The sequence below is a fragment of the Neospora caninum genome, chromosome X (genome assembly GCF_000208865.1).
Source record: "Neospora caninum Liverpool complete genome, chromosome X".
NCBI lineage: Eukaryota > Apicomplexa > Conoidasida > Eucoccidiorida > Sarcocystidae > Neospora > Neospora caninum.
This window is the reverse complement of record NC_018396.1, coordinates 5,591,842-5,607,413: the sequence shown is the minus strand read 5'-3', so window position 1 is coordinate 5,607,413 and position 15,572 is coordinate 5,591,842. Positions and strand designations below refer to the sequence as shown.

Genomic DNA, 15,572 nt, shown 5'->3' with positions numbered 1-15,572 from the left:
AAACCGAGTACCGCCTGAATCCACGGTTTGGTCTGTGTTTCCACTCATCCGCCGTCTCTACATCGAACACGGGTCCGGAGAGGAACCAGCTTCTCCAGTGCAGTGCTACGCATCCACTGCGAAGGTCGTTTTCTTCTGTGCCTGCTTCTGGCGTCTTGCCGCTGTGAGTTGTTTTTGGATGCCGGGTACGCTGACCCGCACGTCGCCAATCATGGAGAGAGCGACTTCGGCGAGCTGAAGAGGAAGCAGGAAACCGAAGACACCGCAGCGACGCTCAGAGGCACCTGTGTAAACGCGATTCCTGACCAAAAAGATCTACATTTGGACATCATGTGTGGACACGTCTCGCCGGAGACAGACTCTATAGGGACACACACTGTGCTCAGACAAACACACAGAAGTATACGCACACGCCGATCCATACACACGCATACAAGTATATTCATGCATGCGTATGTGCACTATGAGAAGCCGGCGTGAGAAAGGGAAAGAAGAGCCATGTGCCTTCCAAGTGTGCATGTTCGCATGCGTTCGTATCTACGCTAAATCCCCTTTTCGTGCGTCGCAAAACTTGATTCTCCTGTCTTTTCTTTCAAGTGAATGGGTGCGTACTGTGACAGATTTGATGAGGTGCTTCAGGCGGATGTCCTCAACTTGCTGAAGAAAGTGCCTGAGGACAGCCTGGCCCGCGTTCCCCTTCTTCATCGACCCCGGCACCAGCTTCGCCTTAAATTTGTATTTCTGAGAGAAAGAACCAAACACGAAGTCCAGCGCACGGATAGTTGCTCCTCCATTTCCGCGCATGTATGCGTCCACCTCTCTATGACGGCATAAGCAAATGTGGACGTACATCTATCTACATATACGCACATGCACGGAGATAGGCGCATATACATCAAAAAGGTGGATACGCAGGGGTACATACAGAATGCAAACCTTCCACAACGCATTTGCAGAGAGATACAGAAAGACGCGCAAACGTGGATGCTACGAACGGCGCAGAGGAGAGCCACTGTTTCACCAGTCGCGCTGGCACGACGGACAAAACTTCGCAGGAGGACACAAAAACGTGAAAAGAACTCACGCTCATTGCCGAGTACGGCGCTGTGACAGGCACCACGCACAGCAAGGCGTCTTCGGGAAACGGCGAGGCAGTAAGAAGGTCGATTTGACTGCATTGCTCCTAAGGACAAAAATGCATGTCAATCAATTTCTATCACACACACACACATTCCTAGCGCCGTGAACCCCCTCTTCCACACTTGTACCTTGTATATATATATATATATATATACGATGGACATACTCGTGTGTATATATATAGATGCAGAAAAATATGAAAAAACATACAATTGTATACATCTATATTTATGTATAGGTAAGCATGGATGTCTATCCACCATTTTGAGCACTAACTAGGATATGGAGCTAAACTGTACAGAGGCATTGAGGGATTTGTCTGTGTTCGGTCATGAGTTCCACGTGCATCTCCGCTGCAGTCTCTGAGAAGCTTTTCCGGCGTTTGCTCTCGGAGGAGGATGTCAGCCCCAGAGAGGAGGAAACAAGCAAACGAGGGTCGGAAAGATCGACACCTGAGGAGTTTAAAAAAGTTTTGTTTTTACACAGCTCCAGGGCGGGCAGATGCGCAGTCCGAAGGGAAACCGAATGTGTTTGTCCGAAGAGACCGAAGATGACGCATACACAAGGAGACAGGCGACACCTTATGTTCATGCAGGCGAAGCGTGCGCCAGTGCCGTGGCCTCACCGCGAGTTTCTCCTCTCCTTCTTCTTCAAAGAATTCCTTCAACTCTCTCCGTTCCTCTCGCTGCTGAGCAGCCTTTCGACCAGGGAGTTTCTTCGCTGCGCCTGCAGCAGGTGCCGCCGTGTTGCCTGTCTCTTTGGGTCCAGGCTGTTTGATCTAGAAAAGGCGAGAAAACGAAGCGAAACGGAAGGGACACACGACCAAAAGTCTACATGTTCAAGCGCACCGCAGCAAAGATACACGAACAAACCATGAGGCAGTTGCGACATGCATCCTAATCTCGCATAGAGACCAGGCACACACAGACGACCAATTCCACATTCACGTTTATACGTAATACCTACCCAGAGAGTGCGTGCATGCACACGTATGCGTGCACGGCCTTTGGACAAATATACATCGTTCCATATGCATTTGTATCTGCATGTATATATATATATATACATACGTATCCATGAAAATACACATACGTTGTTTTGCCGGAGAACTGTTGGATTTACAGAAAAGGTGTGCGTGGCGCCATACCGAGATGCAGGGTTTTTGGAATTTTCAGCGAAACGAGGGAGAAATACGCTTACCTCTTCAGCGCCGATGAGCGACATTTTGTACTTTTTTTCTTCCTCGTCTTGTTCTCGGTATTTCTTCTTCATCTTTGCGAGTTTGCCTTTCTTGCCCCTGGGAACAGGTTGAAGGCGTGGGTCCTTTGCCTTCTTTTCCTTTCCTCCCTCTTCTTCCTCTTCTCTGTTGGTCTTCTCTTCTTTCTCTTCTCTTTCTCCTTTCTCTCCTCTGTCTCCCTTCTTCAGTCTCCGTCGCTCCGCCGCAGAGATCCTCTTCCTCGGCACTGTCCCAGCTTCGAGCTCTTCTTCTTTCACCTCTTCCTCGACCGCATCGTCAGCGTCTTGGTCGTCTTCTGTAGTATCCGCCTCTTCGTCCGAAGGAGACGCCTCCTCTTCTTGCAACTCTTCCTCGTCCTCTTCTTCTTGTCCTTCACAGGGTTCGCTTTCCCCTACGTTTGCGCTCGCATCTTCCTGCCACCCTTCTCCGCTCGCAAGTGGACTGGCGCATGCGTCGAGGAAAAGTTCTTTTGGTCTCTCCTTCAACCTGCCTCCGACCCCGCGCTCGGCGAACAGGGGAGCGTTGCCCTCGCTGACGGCTCGTCTGCTTCTTCTCGTCCCGGCCGACGTCGTTTCGTCGTCTTCCTCCGAACGAACTGTGTTCAGACACGCAAAGAAGACGCAGCAGGAGTCCGAAAGGAAAAGCCAGCACCTCTCTCGACTCTGCAGAGCTTCCAGAGACAAAGATCCCTCGCCCTGGAAGAAAGGAAAAGAGAGACCACGCGGGTGCGGCAACGTGCGCGACGGGTCCGCGTCACAGGCTGCATTCCACTCTCTCTCTCATGTGTGACCGCCGCATACAGGCGGAGATGCAAACAGGCTCCCCTCGAACCTGGCGGGCATTCGAAACACGACGCACTGCATGTCCATACACCCACTTCCATACTTGCATGCAGACACGTATGTGTACGTACAAGTGTATGACAGCATATGCAGATATACAGATACAACTGAATACACATGCATGTGTATAGATTGTTATATGTATAGAGATGTAGATAGATGAAGAGAGAGAGACGTGGAAATACCATGAAGGCCTTTATACCTGGAGAGGCGAGTTTGTCGGAGAGGTACTGTTGCAGAGTGAGGAGATCCTTTGCAGACGGGACATCTCCGGAAGAGAAACCTTTGGGAGTTGGGCCGTGGTCGGCGCTGCGGCATCGAAATAGTTCCTTCTCCTCCTTTATCGACAAGCGCCGCACCTGTTCACAAAAGACAAGTCCTCTGTCAGTTTTTGCCACTCGAAAAGCGCGAAATGTGACGCTCCCGCATCTACCGGCGAGACGGCACGCCTACGCTGGCCCGCGAAACACACAAATACACGCACAGGTATCTCTCCAGATATATATGCATCTCCACAAGTAAATGGACACACACGCGTGCCTCTTCAGGCAAATTCACACAAATCCCCATATATACATATGTAGAGAGAGGGTGCGCGTAGACATCGGGAAGTTGCGTGAGGTGTTTTTGGCGTTGAAGATGCATGCATGTCGGAGAGTGTACCTCCACCGCACGCGCCTCGTGGTTCGTCTCTTCGCCCGACTCGTGCGTTCCGAATTTCGAACTTACAATGATGTGGATTTCCTGATCATCAACTGATTCTTCTGCGTCGTCGCCTCCACTGTTCTGGAAGTCGATGCTGCTGCGAGAGAGGAGTTCCCGCGGTGTGGGCAGTGTCTCTTCGGTGAAGCCTTCACAGGAAAGCGCAAGAGGCAGCACGCCAGGACGTGAGGGAAGCGTTTTGGCGCATCTCGGGTTCCCCGGAAGCTCGTCATCCCGCTCTCCAGCTCAAAGCTTGGCTGCTTCTTACGACGCTGCATCTCTATCGTCGCACCTGAGCGCAGCTCTTCTTTTTTCTTTCTCCTCACTCTCTCTCGGTAGTCTCGTTTCTTTCTCCCTTTCGTCTTTTTTCCAGTTTTTCTTTCTCGCCTCTCTCCTCACTCTCTCTTTCGTCCCCTCGTTTCTCTCGCGTTCCTCGCGCACTCACCGACTGGCGGAGGGCCCCCGTCGACGCTCATTCGTCTGCTGATTCGACTGTCAGCTAGAGTCAAACTCTGCGCCGACAGCGTCGACCTTTCGCTGAAGGCAGAGGGGCTGCGCCGGTCGCTGCCTTGTTTTGCAACGGCGTCTCTGCCCGTGCCCGCGGAGCCTGTCGGCCGGCAGGCGCCTCTCTTGCCGCTCCAATTCTCAGCCGCCTGCATCTCGTTTTCGTCCCTCGAAGCCCTCAGGGACGGAGACGGCGTCTTTGCGAGCCCAGAGACGCCGGGAGTCGCAGACGCGGCCTGCCGCGATATCTCGCCGCCCTCGCCGGGGCCAGAAGGCGCGCTATCTCCCACAGGCGCGTCAGGAGACACTTCTCGCGACGACAGAGGTCCTCCCTCTGAGACAAAGAAGCAAGCGAGGCAGCCCATCATCAAGTGACAGAGAGACAGAGGGAGTGGGGAAGACAGAGAAAACGAGAGAGAGCATGGGAAACAGACACAGAGCGCGAAGGCCTGAGTTCGCGAGCGGTCTGTGTGGACGGCCACGTCTTGGGAAACTGCGCCACTCTGCCCCGAGCTTCTCTACGGGGGCTTCGACAGCTTACCCGCCTCTCGCGCGTGACCGGGGCGCGAATCACGGTCCGACTCTGCTTGCGTCTCTGCTTCTTCGGGCGGCACCCACGCAGGCCAACCTGTGGGCCTTCTGCGGAGTGCCCAGGGAATCTGTTCACTCGCCTCTGTCTCGCGAGCCTCGCGCAGTTCCTCCTCGATTTGCACCAGCAGCGGACTCGCGGGCTCTTCGTGGCGCGGAATAACTTCCGGCGGGAGGCCGTCGAAATCCACATGCAACGCAGTGATGGTCTTCTCGACGACTTTCGGCGGGTCTGGGGAGAAGGTGACGTGGCAGTCGTCGCCGTCGCTCTTGGCGAGTTTCGACGCGCGGCGGCTCCTCGCACGCTCGGCCCGGACCACGCCCTCAGCCCCCCGCTGCAACACCACCTCGCGCAGCTTCTCCGCCATCAACAGCCGGTGAGTCTCAGCACTGTACTGCCTCTGAAGCATCTCCTGGTGAAGCGGACGCAAATCCCCGACGTCCACCTCAGCTGCGCAAGAGGAAGGCGCCGCGGGGACTCCGGCGACTCCGTTCAACGCGCCCGCCTCCGGACGAGACGCAGCCGCCTCCTGCGAACGCGCCTGCTCCGCAAGAACTGCCTGGCGCATCTCGACCAGCTCTGCATCTGCGGCTTCGCCTGCGGGGAGAAGCACACACGCAGGCCGTCGAAAAAGTTGCCGAAGAAAAGAAAACGCGTCGACCGCGGGCGGTTTGGGTTCTCGTGTGCGGCTCGACGGCAAGAGAGAGTCTCTCGCGCGTCGCAGCGGAAAAAGTCGAAGCGACTTTGTCCGTCCACACTTCTCGCCTTCGACGAGGACTGCTATTCCCAAGCGAACTTCCATCTTTGATTGGTCTGGCAGGTGTACATACAGAAAGCAGCTGCGCAGACAGGCGGCCTTCGAGCTTCCCCACGACTACGCGAAAAAGAGATCGCGTCGAGGAGGGTGAGTCGCACGTCCCTCTGTTTTATGAGCGCATTTCTTCCCTCCCTCCGGCGGCTCCATTTCCGAGTTTCTCCATACCTCGCAGCTCCGCAATGTCCTGGACACTCAGACGTCCCGTCGGGTGTCTCCGCCGAATTCGCCGCCCCACAGAAGTGTCTCTGCTGGCTTGAGCGTCCTCGTTGAGCGTTGCAGGGGAGAACTCGACGCTGCCTCTCGCATACCGGCCTTCGCGGCGCGCACTCTGTGTCTAGGACAAAGGGACAATGCAAAAAGGCCGTGTTCCGGTATCTCCAAGAAAAACAATGTACCTTCTGTCCTAGTCCGCCCCTACTCACAGTATTTGTGTAGGTTTGTGACAAACGCGCGAGCTTCGAGTCTGGCAAGGACACCGTCCCCTCTCCATCGACCTCCCAAGAATCGCTGTTGCCGCAGTGTCTTCTGCATTTTTATGCAAACACTCCACCGGGGGCTCTGCGCCTGCACACCCGCCTCTTTCTCTCGCTTTTCCATTCCGACTCACTCCGATTGAAGGGCTTCTGGACGCTGTTCTCAGTTGTTCTTCAAGTTGATGTTTCACTTGATTCAGTTGCTCCTGCAGCTGTCTCTGCCGCACTTCCTGCCGTTCGAGGTGCGCGAGGACTGCGGCAGCCCCATCCGGCGCCGCACTTCCCTCGGCGTCGCGCGCTCCACCGGATGCGAGGACTTCGCGAATTGCGTTCACACCCTGCAAAAGCCGATCAAGAGACACCGACAGCCAAGTTCTTGAGTTCCATGGCGACGCATCAACCGCACCTTTCCACAGCGGGCCACGTCTTTGCGCCTCCAGCAGACAGAACACGCGTCTGCCTCTCTCTACCGGCCCTCCGTGCAATTCCGACGGCCGGTGCTCTGCAGCATGTGTCGTCAGGCTTCCTTTCACCTTTCTGCAGCTTCAGCCCGAGATTTGTGCGCTGTCTCTGTACCCTCTGCGCTGTCTCTCTACTCCTTCTCTCTCACCGCGCACTGCTCGATGTCAATTTCTCTGAGGAACTCCGCCGGGTTCCTCTGTTTTCTCTCCCAGGTGAGTTCTCCAGGACCGCTTCGTGACTGCGCCGCAGGCTCCACGAATCCAATGCGGAGATTCTTCTTCTCGCCACACACGTTCGCCTTCACTCCTCCACGCGCCCTACTCTCTTCTTCAGGAACAGCAGAAGAAGACGAAGAGGAAGAAGAGGAGGAAGACGAGGAAGAGGAAGAAGACGAGGAAGAGGAAGAAGACGAGGAAGAGGAAGAAGACGAGGAAGACGGAGGGGTTTTGTTGTCATCCTCCTCGAGTTGCAAGCGTTTTCGAGCGGCGACATGTCGAGCAACGGATGCCTCGTCAGCCAGGCGAAAGAGAAGGCCAAAGCCCATCTCGAGGCGGTGGATTTGGATGAAGTTGCGTCGTCCGCGAATCATGAAGGAGCCGGTGCTGGAAAAAGACAAAAAAGGGACAGTGAGAACTGGAGAGGATTAAGAAGGCCACGAGGATGAAGACATCAGAGGAAGGGTAGTGCATCGCCGCGAAACGCATGCGCCGTGGTGCGGAGACAAGGCAGCATGGATAGGAAGCGCGCGACAGGAGGCGGAGAAGAGGGGGAAGCAACGGAAGGCAAGGACAGAAAGGACCTCGCCGGAGAGGGGAAAAAATGGGGAAGACGCGCTGCAGCGTGCCGTCGATAAAACCCCGGAACGAGAGAGCAAGTGCCACCGGCAACACGTCGAGAAAAGAGCCTCACAGTGCCACGGACGCCATGCGGGGTCTCTCCACACGCCCCCGGAACAGCGAGAAAAACGGCTGAGCAAACGAATGACAAACGAATGACAACCGAATGAACGGACAGCGCTAGAGAAAACGATGAGTGCCCTGCAACAGGAGGCGACGCGTCGGCGAGTCCTGTGAATCAAACATGCGAAGTTTGCGATTTCCACGAGAAAACCAAGGCGAAGCTCTCGATGGATCTCCCACCAGAGCACACCCAGCGCGTTCTCCAACCGCAGCACTTTTTCCAGAAGGCCCGTCCCTATTCCTTTCTGGTCAAACCGTCCGCCTGTTCCAGGCAGTCGTTTCTTTTTCGTTTGCCTTCTCACCTGAGATAAAGGCCGCTGGGGGCGGATTTCGAGACTTGGTGTCCATACACCCACCAGGCGGCAGCGGGGGTTTTTGTGTTCCACGCGCTGCTTCTGCAGACCGCAAATTCGCCGCACTGCTGGAGCGTGGCGAGGGGGACGGGCGGTTCCTCAGTCTTTCCTGGGTCGGTTTCCCCGGTGTTTTTGATGATGCACGTGGCGGCGCCGTGGACATCTGCGTGGACGTACACGTCGTTCGCGCGGAGGTACCGGCGGAAGAGGATCTCATTCTGCTGTGCGTCTCTGCCGGCAAGGACGAGGTAGTGGTCGCTGGATATGAACCAGTGGAACTTCTCGAACCAAAACGCCTTGCGAACTTTCTGCAGCTGCTGCTGGGCCTGCAGCACTTGTTGCTCTTTCTGCTTCAGCGTCCGCTGCGCCTTCCGGTCTGCCGCCGCCAGCGCGGCGGCAGTCGCCGAGGACGTTTTCAGCGTCTTCGCCTTCAGCTGCTTCACCTGCGAGTGGAGGAGCTGGGCGTTGCCGTGGGCAGAGAGGGTGATGTCGATGGAGACCACCGTCGTCGCACCGCTCGCTTCCTCGCCCGGCGCCTCCAGCAGAAGGAGAGCGCGTTGCTTCTCCAGCCTCAGCTCCTGCACGTGGACCGCGAGAGGATGGCCCTCCTTGGCCTGCTGCTTCATCTGGCGCCCGAGCTCGTCCCAGTCGACGCCGGTCGCCAGCGCTGCGCGCAGCAGCTGGATGATCTGCTCGACAAGCCCCACGTTCGCCTCCACGGCTTGGGCCTCCTCGAGGAGACTCGCGGCCTCCTCCTCAAGCTGCTGCATGCGCTGCGCCTGGTCACTCCTGATCTTCTCCACTCGACTCAGCGCCTCGTGCCTGGCCAGCGCCTCAGCTCGCTCGCCCTTTTGCACGTCGACGCTGCTGAAGTACTCGTCGACGCACACGTTGATGTCTCGGAAGTGAAGCAACACACGCGTTCCCTCCGCAACCCCTCCGTGCACTGCGGCCACGGCAGCCGCCACATCTCCATCGTTTCTGGCTTCCATTCTCGCTTCCTTCTCTTCCTCTTCCTTCTCATCTGCCTCCTCCTCTTCCTTGTCGTCCTCCTTGACTTCCTCGTGGCCCTCTGTTCGCTTCTCCACTTGCGAGCGCTGCACAGCATCTGACGCGCGTTCTTCTCTCTCGCGTTGGATGTCCTGCGGGGAAGCCAGCACCGGGAAATCTGCAAACTGGCGGAGAACGACCGGCGCGAAGTCTTCGTAGTCGTACAGAAGCGAGAAAGAAAGGCTCTTTTGCGCTTCCGAAGGTAGCGACGCACGCCGCGTGGCCAAAATGTAGCCTTCAACGGGCGGCGACGCCAGAGACTGAGTCGCCACTTCGGGTGGCAAGGGGCCGGACCCGAGAAAATCTGCCGACGAGCTCACGGCGCAGAGCTGAAGAAAACAGACACGAGAGACGCGAAAAGCGAAGGAACGATGGACGGAGGCGGGGCGAACCAAGCGGGCTGCACGACAGCAACGCGAAAACACGCGACCGAAACACGCGAAGACGCACACGCGGACGAGGCAAGGACACGGCAAGACGCCAATGCTAAAGAACAGGCACCGGAAAGGTACGTGGAACGGGGGAGAAGGAAAAACCCGCCCCAGCGTGAAGACGCCTTCCTTGCTCCTTTTTTCTAACCAGTTGTCGCCCCACATTCTCCCCCGCTTTCCTTGCCATTACCTGGTCGCCCTTCGTGAAATCTCCCCCTTCTCCCTCTCTCTCCTGCCATCCATCTGTTCGTTCTCTCCCTCCAGCCGTCTTAAAAACTCTATTCGCCCTCCTCCTCTCGAGCTCGCTCGGCTTCTCTATCTCCTGTCTTTCCCTATATATGTGCTCTCTTCCTGTCTCTGCGTCCCTCTGTTCCCGCCCTGTTTCCCTGCTCCAGGCTTTGTCTCCTTTCCTCGTCTGCACTCCCACGTGGGGAGAGTGTCTCGCCGGCGCTCGTCCGGAGCTGGGGACGGCGCGCCCACGTACGCCTTCTCTCGCAGCGAGTTTTTTTCGGGCGCTGCATGTGTGCTCCATCTTGCGTTCGTCGTTCTTTTTCTGGGCTCCAAGAGAGGCCGGGACGCACCGTTCTGAGGCACTCGACGACTGCGCGCCGCAGCACATGCACAGCCTCGTCGAGTCTGTCCTGCGTCAAGACTCTCTTCTTTGCCGTCTCGTCTCCCTGCGTGGCCACCAGGAGCGCGTGGACGGCGACGGCAGGGCTGACGAAGGGAGCAAGGCGTGCGACAGCCTGCGACCAGGTGATTGGCGGCCTTGGCTTGGTCTCTGTGCGCGGGCCTGACTCTTCAGCTATGGCCACCAACTGCCTTCTGACGACATCGGCGGTGAAGTCCACCGGGCGGACGCCGTCCCGAAGCAGCGACCTTTCCGGAGAGTCCAGGCGGTAGTACTCGTTCACCGCGATTCGCTGCTCTGTCTCTTGGGGGCCCTGAGGGCCGCCTTCCGCTGACGGCGCGCTGAGCGTGTGACGTCTGAGGACCGCCAGAATGAGGTTCGTGTGGTCCGTCAAGACGATGTTCCCAGACACGTACAGCTCGACGATGAGACGGAGTGTATTTTCGCCCTTGCCGAAGGTGAGGAGGACGACGCGATCGGCTCCATGTTGGTGGATGTCTTCCAGTTTCTTGCCGCGCAAGCTCTTGCGGAGCCGCATGCAAAAGGGCGACGGCAGCGCCCCCTTGTCCTTCTTCCACTCCGTGGTGTACAGACGGAAGCCGGCGTGAATGAAGAGGAAGATTTTCGAATCCTTCCCCGCTAACTTCACGATGTAGCTACTGCTGCCTGCGCCGCGGCCGCCTCCCGAGGAAAAGTCGTACACGTTTGTGACACGCAAGCCCAGAACCGCGGGCCGGATCGATGCCACGAGAGCCCGGACGTCCAGAGCTCCTACGCGCTGCTTTGTCGGCGCCATTCCCGCGTAGAAGACGAGGGGGGGGGGGGGTGGAAAAGGCAGGGGCAACGGCAGAGCGAACGCGGCGCGCCACCAGAAGAACGAAGCACAGTGGACGGAACCTACATGCGCCACGAGGCGTATGTACACAAGGTGTGCGGTGATCGCGAGTGCAGGAAACGAATCAACGGCGCATGTCAGCACGCGCGAAACAGACGAGACCTGAAGAGAGGGGACACGAGGCCGTGGGAAGACGCATAATATCAGAACACGTCCACACAGAGAGGAGAGCGGAAGGGCGGGAAACGAATACCCAACCGGACGCCCACATGCAGACACAAAAGAAGCGGAGGGAGGAAAGGAGTGACGAGGGAAGGCAAAACTGCTGCCTTCACACGCACACAGTGGGGGCAGAGTCTATTTTGCTGCCGCGAAGAGAAGCTCGTCACCGGTGAGATATAGCTTTTTGCGCACGAGACTGAGCGCTCGGTAACTTTCCCCGTCGCACACAAAACGCCGGTCGGAAAAGAGAATGCGGGGGGGAAAGCGGAGCAAAAAGAGATGGAAGCATGGTTTTGAGCAATGCCGCCGTCGATCCGGCCGATTCAACCGCAAGAGGCATGCGCACCAAGTGAACTATTTCGACGACAGTTGTCTCTGACTGTGTTTCGACAAGCGAAAATCTCCGCAGACACGTCGACCTCGTCCAATGGGCGACGGGAGGAGAGAGAGAGGAGATTGATTAGTGAAGGTTTCACCACCCAAAAAGTACCAGAGCGGGGGGAGAAAGGGATTAGACCAGAAGAAGGGGAGTGGATTGCACGCTCCCCGAAACAGGAATGAGGACGCATTGGAGAGCTACGATCACATATTGTATGCGAAACGTGGAAACAGGCAGAAAACCACGAAGCGGCTGATCGTGAAGCGGACAGAAAGGCTCGACGGCATGTGTGAAGGACGGGAAGGCGACGCGGGGCGCTGCCTCCGCGTTTGTTTCGCTGCACATCCGCGTGGAAAACCCCCTCTCGGACCGGACGAAAGGTCGCGTCGCTAGCCGTTCCTTTCTCGCTACGAGAAAGCTGAGCCACTGACTCATTGAAGTGGAGAGAACTGCCAGCGAAATAGAAAAGCAACACACAACGGAGAGAGATGGAGCGTCCGCTCATACCATCAGTCACAACACATTCCATAAACCCACCAGCTGCGGCCTCTGCGCCGGCAGCCAGTTCCCAGCAGTTCCTCGATATAAGAATGATGTGCGATAAATTTTAGATAGAGCTTATGTTAAGGAGCATAGGAAATGGTACACACCTGAATTGGTATGCATTGATATGGCTGGACCTATCCAGGGGTTTATGAATATGGCCAAGTGATACGTTCCCTCGGAGCAAGAACAACGGAAGTGTCCGTCACCGGATCGATGCTGACACCACTCGTTCCACGATGTTTTTAACTGTCAATTCTCCCCTTCTTAGCCTTTCTCTCAAACAACCTAACAAAGCAACTCGCGAGACCCCTGCCTTTGTGTGCTTCTAGTGGTCGAACACCATCTGGCCTGCGCTGCCTGCTGAAAGCTTCCGCTGAGAAATACCGACTGTAAGGTGCGCCGCCTATCCCACTTTCATGTAATAAAGACGCCAGCTGTTTCACCTCACGTGAATAAACAGTGATCTCCTCTATCCTGCTCATCGCATGGAGAACTAGTGGTCCGCCTCTAAATGAAACTGTGCCATGCAGGAGTCTCCGTGAATGCCCCGAAAGTCGATTGAAACCTCATGGTGCAACCCCATTATTGTTCCACTGAACGGCTCACCCGCACGGCAGATGACTAGCTGCAAATAGATCGACTCCCGTTTCGTGCAAAACAAGACGAAGAATGGTACTGGAAGGCAAGTACAAGAAAACCAGCTCAGCTAATGTCGCCAGCAACACAGAAGTCTACGGTTATGGTCACTCTCAGTAATGTCTGAAGGGCCCATATGCGAGAAACCGTTCAGTTCAAGTCCCAGCTTAAGCAAGGGATGAAAGAGACAGGTCATTCAGCTCTCGCTGCTCGGTGGAAAAGCAAATTGAAAGTGGTTGCTGTCTTTCGACATGGAAAACGATTGACCGGAAAAAGTGCGGTGTCGCCAGCTTTTAACCATCCAACGGTGGCCTGGCGCCAGTCGGGCTTAAAGGATGTAGCACGCCAAAAAACAACCACACTCTACGAAATCGTGCGATTCCCGAAACGTCATCGCTTACACACCGCTCACAGGCGCGTGTCGTTCTTGGGCTCTGGCTTTTGTTCCGGCTGCGCCTGTTGCTGTTGCGCTTCCTGCTCCCGTTTCTCCTCGGCCTCAAATCTGGTGTTCGCGTGTTGAATTGCTCTTCCCACTGCGCCTCTGTTAAGATTGCCTTTTTCATCCCTGTCCTGGTTAAGGTGCGTCGCTGCCATCATCATCTGCTTCTCCATCCTGTCCTTTTTGCGCTTGAATAGCAAACGTGCTAATCCTGTCTTTTTCTTTTCGTTCTGATAGGAGCTAATAAGGGCTGCCTTCTGCTCCGGAGACATGGCGTTGATTGACTGCTGTGTGTCTTCATAGTCTCTCTGTTGGTCCGCGTTGAGATTCTCGTACTTAGACAAGTCGATTCTATTTAGGGTGTTCATGAATTCCGTCAGCATGGCGGCCCTGATTTGGCCGGGATTCATCAAGAGTCCTCCATGCTGGTGTGCAATTTTCCGAGCTGCCTCCAAAATTTTGCCTTCACCACCGTTGGATCCGATAACCGGTTTATCTTTAGCCCATTGGACATTCATTTTTATCTCCGGACGGGTCTGATTGGGTGGGTTTTCCTCCTGTCCTTGAGAAAATCTGTTCCATGCCCCAACCATATTACGAACACCAGGCCCGTTCGCCGAGCCCACTCCCGATGTCGCGATTCTCTTTGCACTCACAGAAAGTCTCCGCAAGGCAGAGACGGAAAGCTGCACTCCCTCGGACGCGATCAAGAGGGATCCAAGGGTGACGAGCAGCAGGAAGGCCGCCAGAGAACGTGTCTTGGGTCGCGCCATCTTGACGGGATGATATTGGAAGGTTGAGGCGGCAGGAGCTGGAGTAGTCGGGGCAGTCGGCAAGCGGGAAAGCTGTATGGAAAAACTTGCGAGAGGGCTTGACTCGCAACGGCCGCGAAATGTAAAACTGGCGTTGCCAACGCGCTCGTCGCGACGTCTAGCCGAGTGAACGGATGATTCGGCTAGAAAAAGACCAGTGTTGGGGTGTTACCGGAATGCGTGCCGGGGCCGAAACGTGAAAGTGTGTCTACAGCTGACAGCGCAAACGTCTGTCAAGGGCCAAATTAAAAACGATTAATTTTGACAGACGCGTTTGTCCAATCGCTGCGTTCGTTCTCGCTCCCCCGGTGTTTTTGATCGCAGCTCCAGCGGTCGTCATCATTCAACGGGCGCTTTACAGCTAGCAGCCGCGAGCAGACACACGCAGAGGGGCCGCAGAAAAGGAGCGAAGACACAGACCGAGCACGGCTAGCGGCGCTTTGAGCAAAGACACAGACCGAGCGAACAGGCCGTGTGGCGCTGACAGGAAGCGGTGCCCGGGATCCAGGATTGTAGAAACTAGGGGAGTGTTATTGCTTTCGGCCTAGTTGTGTTTGGCTCTCACGACCAGCCGGTCGTGGACGCGTGTTTCAGGGGCGCGTTTCTGGCCCAGGCGCCTCGGAAACAAGGGACAGGCCCTGAGACCTTTTGTTCTCGTGGAAAGAATTGTCACCATTCGTTGCGCGCTTCGTTTGGCACGTTTGGCAAGCAGTCGCCACTCCATACAAAGACAAGGCGTCCCTCGCTGGCACCGCTGGCATCAAAGAGCGTTCACAGGATGCATCCGATCAATATCCCGCAACCAAGGACGAGCCCTGGACAGAAGAAGAGATTGGGCCTATCCCATCGGCATTACTGACAACGAAACACAGTTTGCGCGAAGCTTCTTCGACGAGTTTCCTTTCTTGCACAAAAAAAGTGTCTTTCTCCGCGGCACCGCCGAGTGGCCGCGCTTTCTACTAACTCCATTCAGCCCCAAACAGTCGAGCAGCAGTCGAAATGGTGGTCTCACACTCTCGCTTAGGAAGGCAGTGGAATCACAACTCTCAGGCTACGCCGTACACGTACGAAACCCCAGAAACCCGCATTAGGCGAACACCCCGGGGGTTTGCAAGTGCCTCGTGGGGGATGTTGGTAGGCGCAAGAACTGAATCACGGACCGAGCTCCTCGGCAGACGGACTCTTTTAAACTTGCATCAGTCTTCCCCTTGTCCTTCGCTCCCTCATGCGAAAGAAAGTGCAAGGGCCGCTGGAAGGAGCAAAGTCTTTTATGAGTTCGCTGTGTTTACGGAGACGAAACGTCTGCAGAGAAGCTCGTGTCACGCAAACAAACTAGAAAAGGAATCTCTCACCGCTGTTTGCCTTGAGTTCTCACCCCCCAGCAGCTCGGTGTTCATATTTCTTTTCGTAGCAGTCCTCAATTTTGATGTGTGCCAGCTTCTTTTCACAGTGTCCTTTTCAATGCGGCAGCACCGCGCAGGGATGCGGATTCACTGACCACAATGAAGTCCCT

At 56.0% G+C, this 15,572-nt stretch overlaps 2 protein-coding genes across 2 annotated transcripts; both read right to left on the bottom strand.

Moving 5' to 3' along the window:
- Nucleotides 1–105: 105 nt before the first annotated feature.
- Nucleotides 106–10,986, bottom strand: NCLIV_051350 (hypothetical protein; the record flags this gene model as incomplete). The annotated part of the gene is made up of 14 exons (XM_003884689.1): nt 106–234; nt 613–741; nt 1,085–1,183; nt 1,766–1,918; nt 2,341–2,972; nt 3,422–3,578; nt 3,949–4,070; nt 4,367–4,759; nt 4,967–5,611; nt 5,997–6,165; nt 6,439–6,642; nt 6,915–7,368; nt 8,028–9,457; nt 10,141–10,986. 14 exons carry the CDS (start codon nt 10,984–10,986, stop codon nt 106–108), a joined length of 5,562 nt encoding a protein of 1,853 aa, XP_003884738.1.
- A 2,230-nt stretch (nt 10,987–13,216) lies between these two features.
- Nucleotides 13,217–14,092, bottom strand: NCLIV_051340 (putative toxofilin; the record flags this gene model as incomplete). Its single annotated transcript, XM_003884688.1, has 1 exon — nt 13,217–14,092. A coding segment is annotated over one exon (876 nt), but the record flags the coding sequence as incomplete, so codon positions are not given.
- Between the last annotated feature and the right edge of the window lie 1,480 nt (nt 14,093–15,572).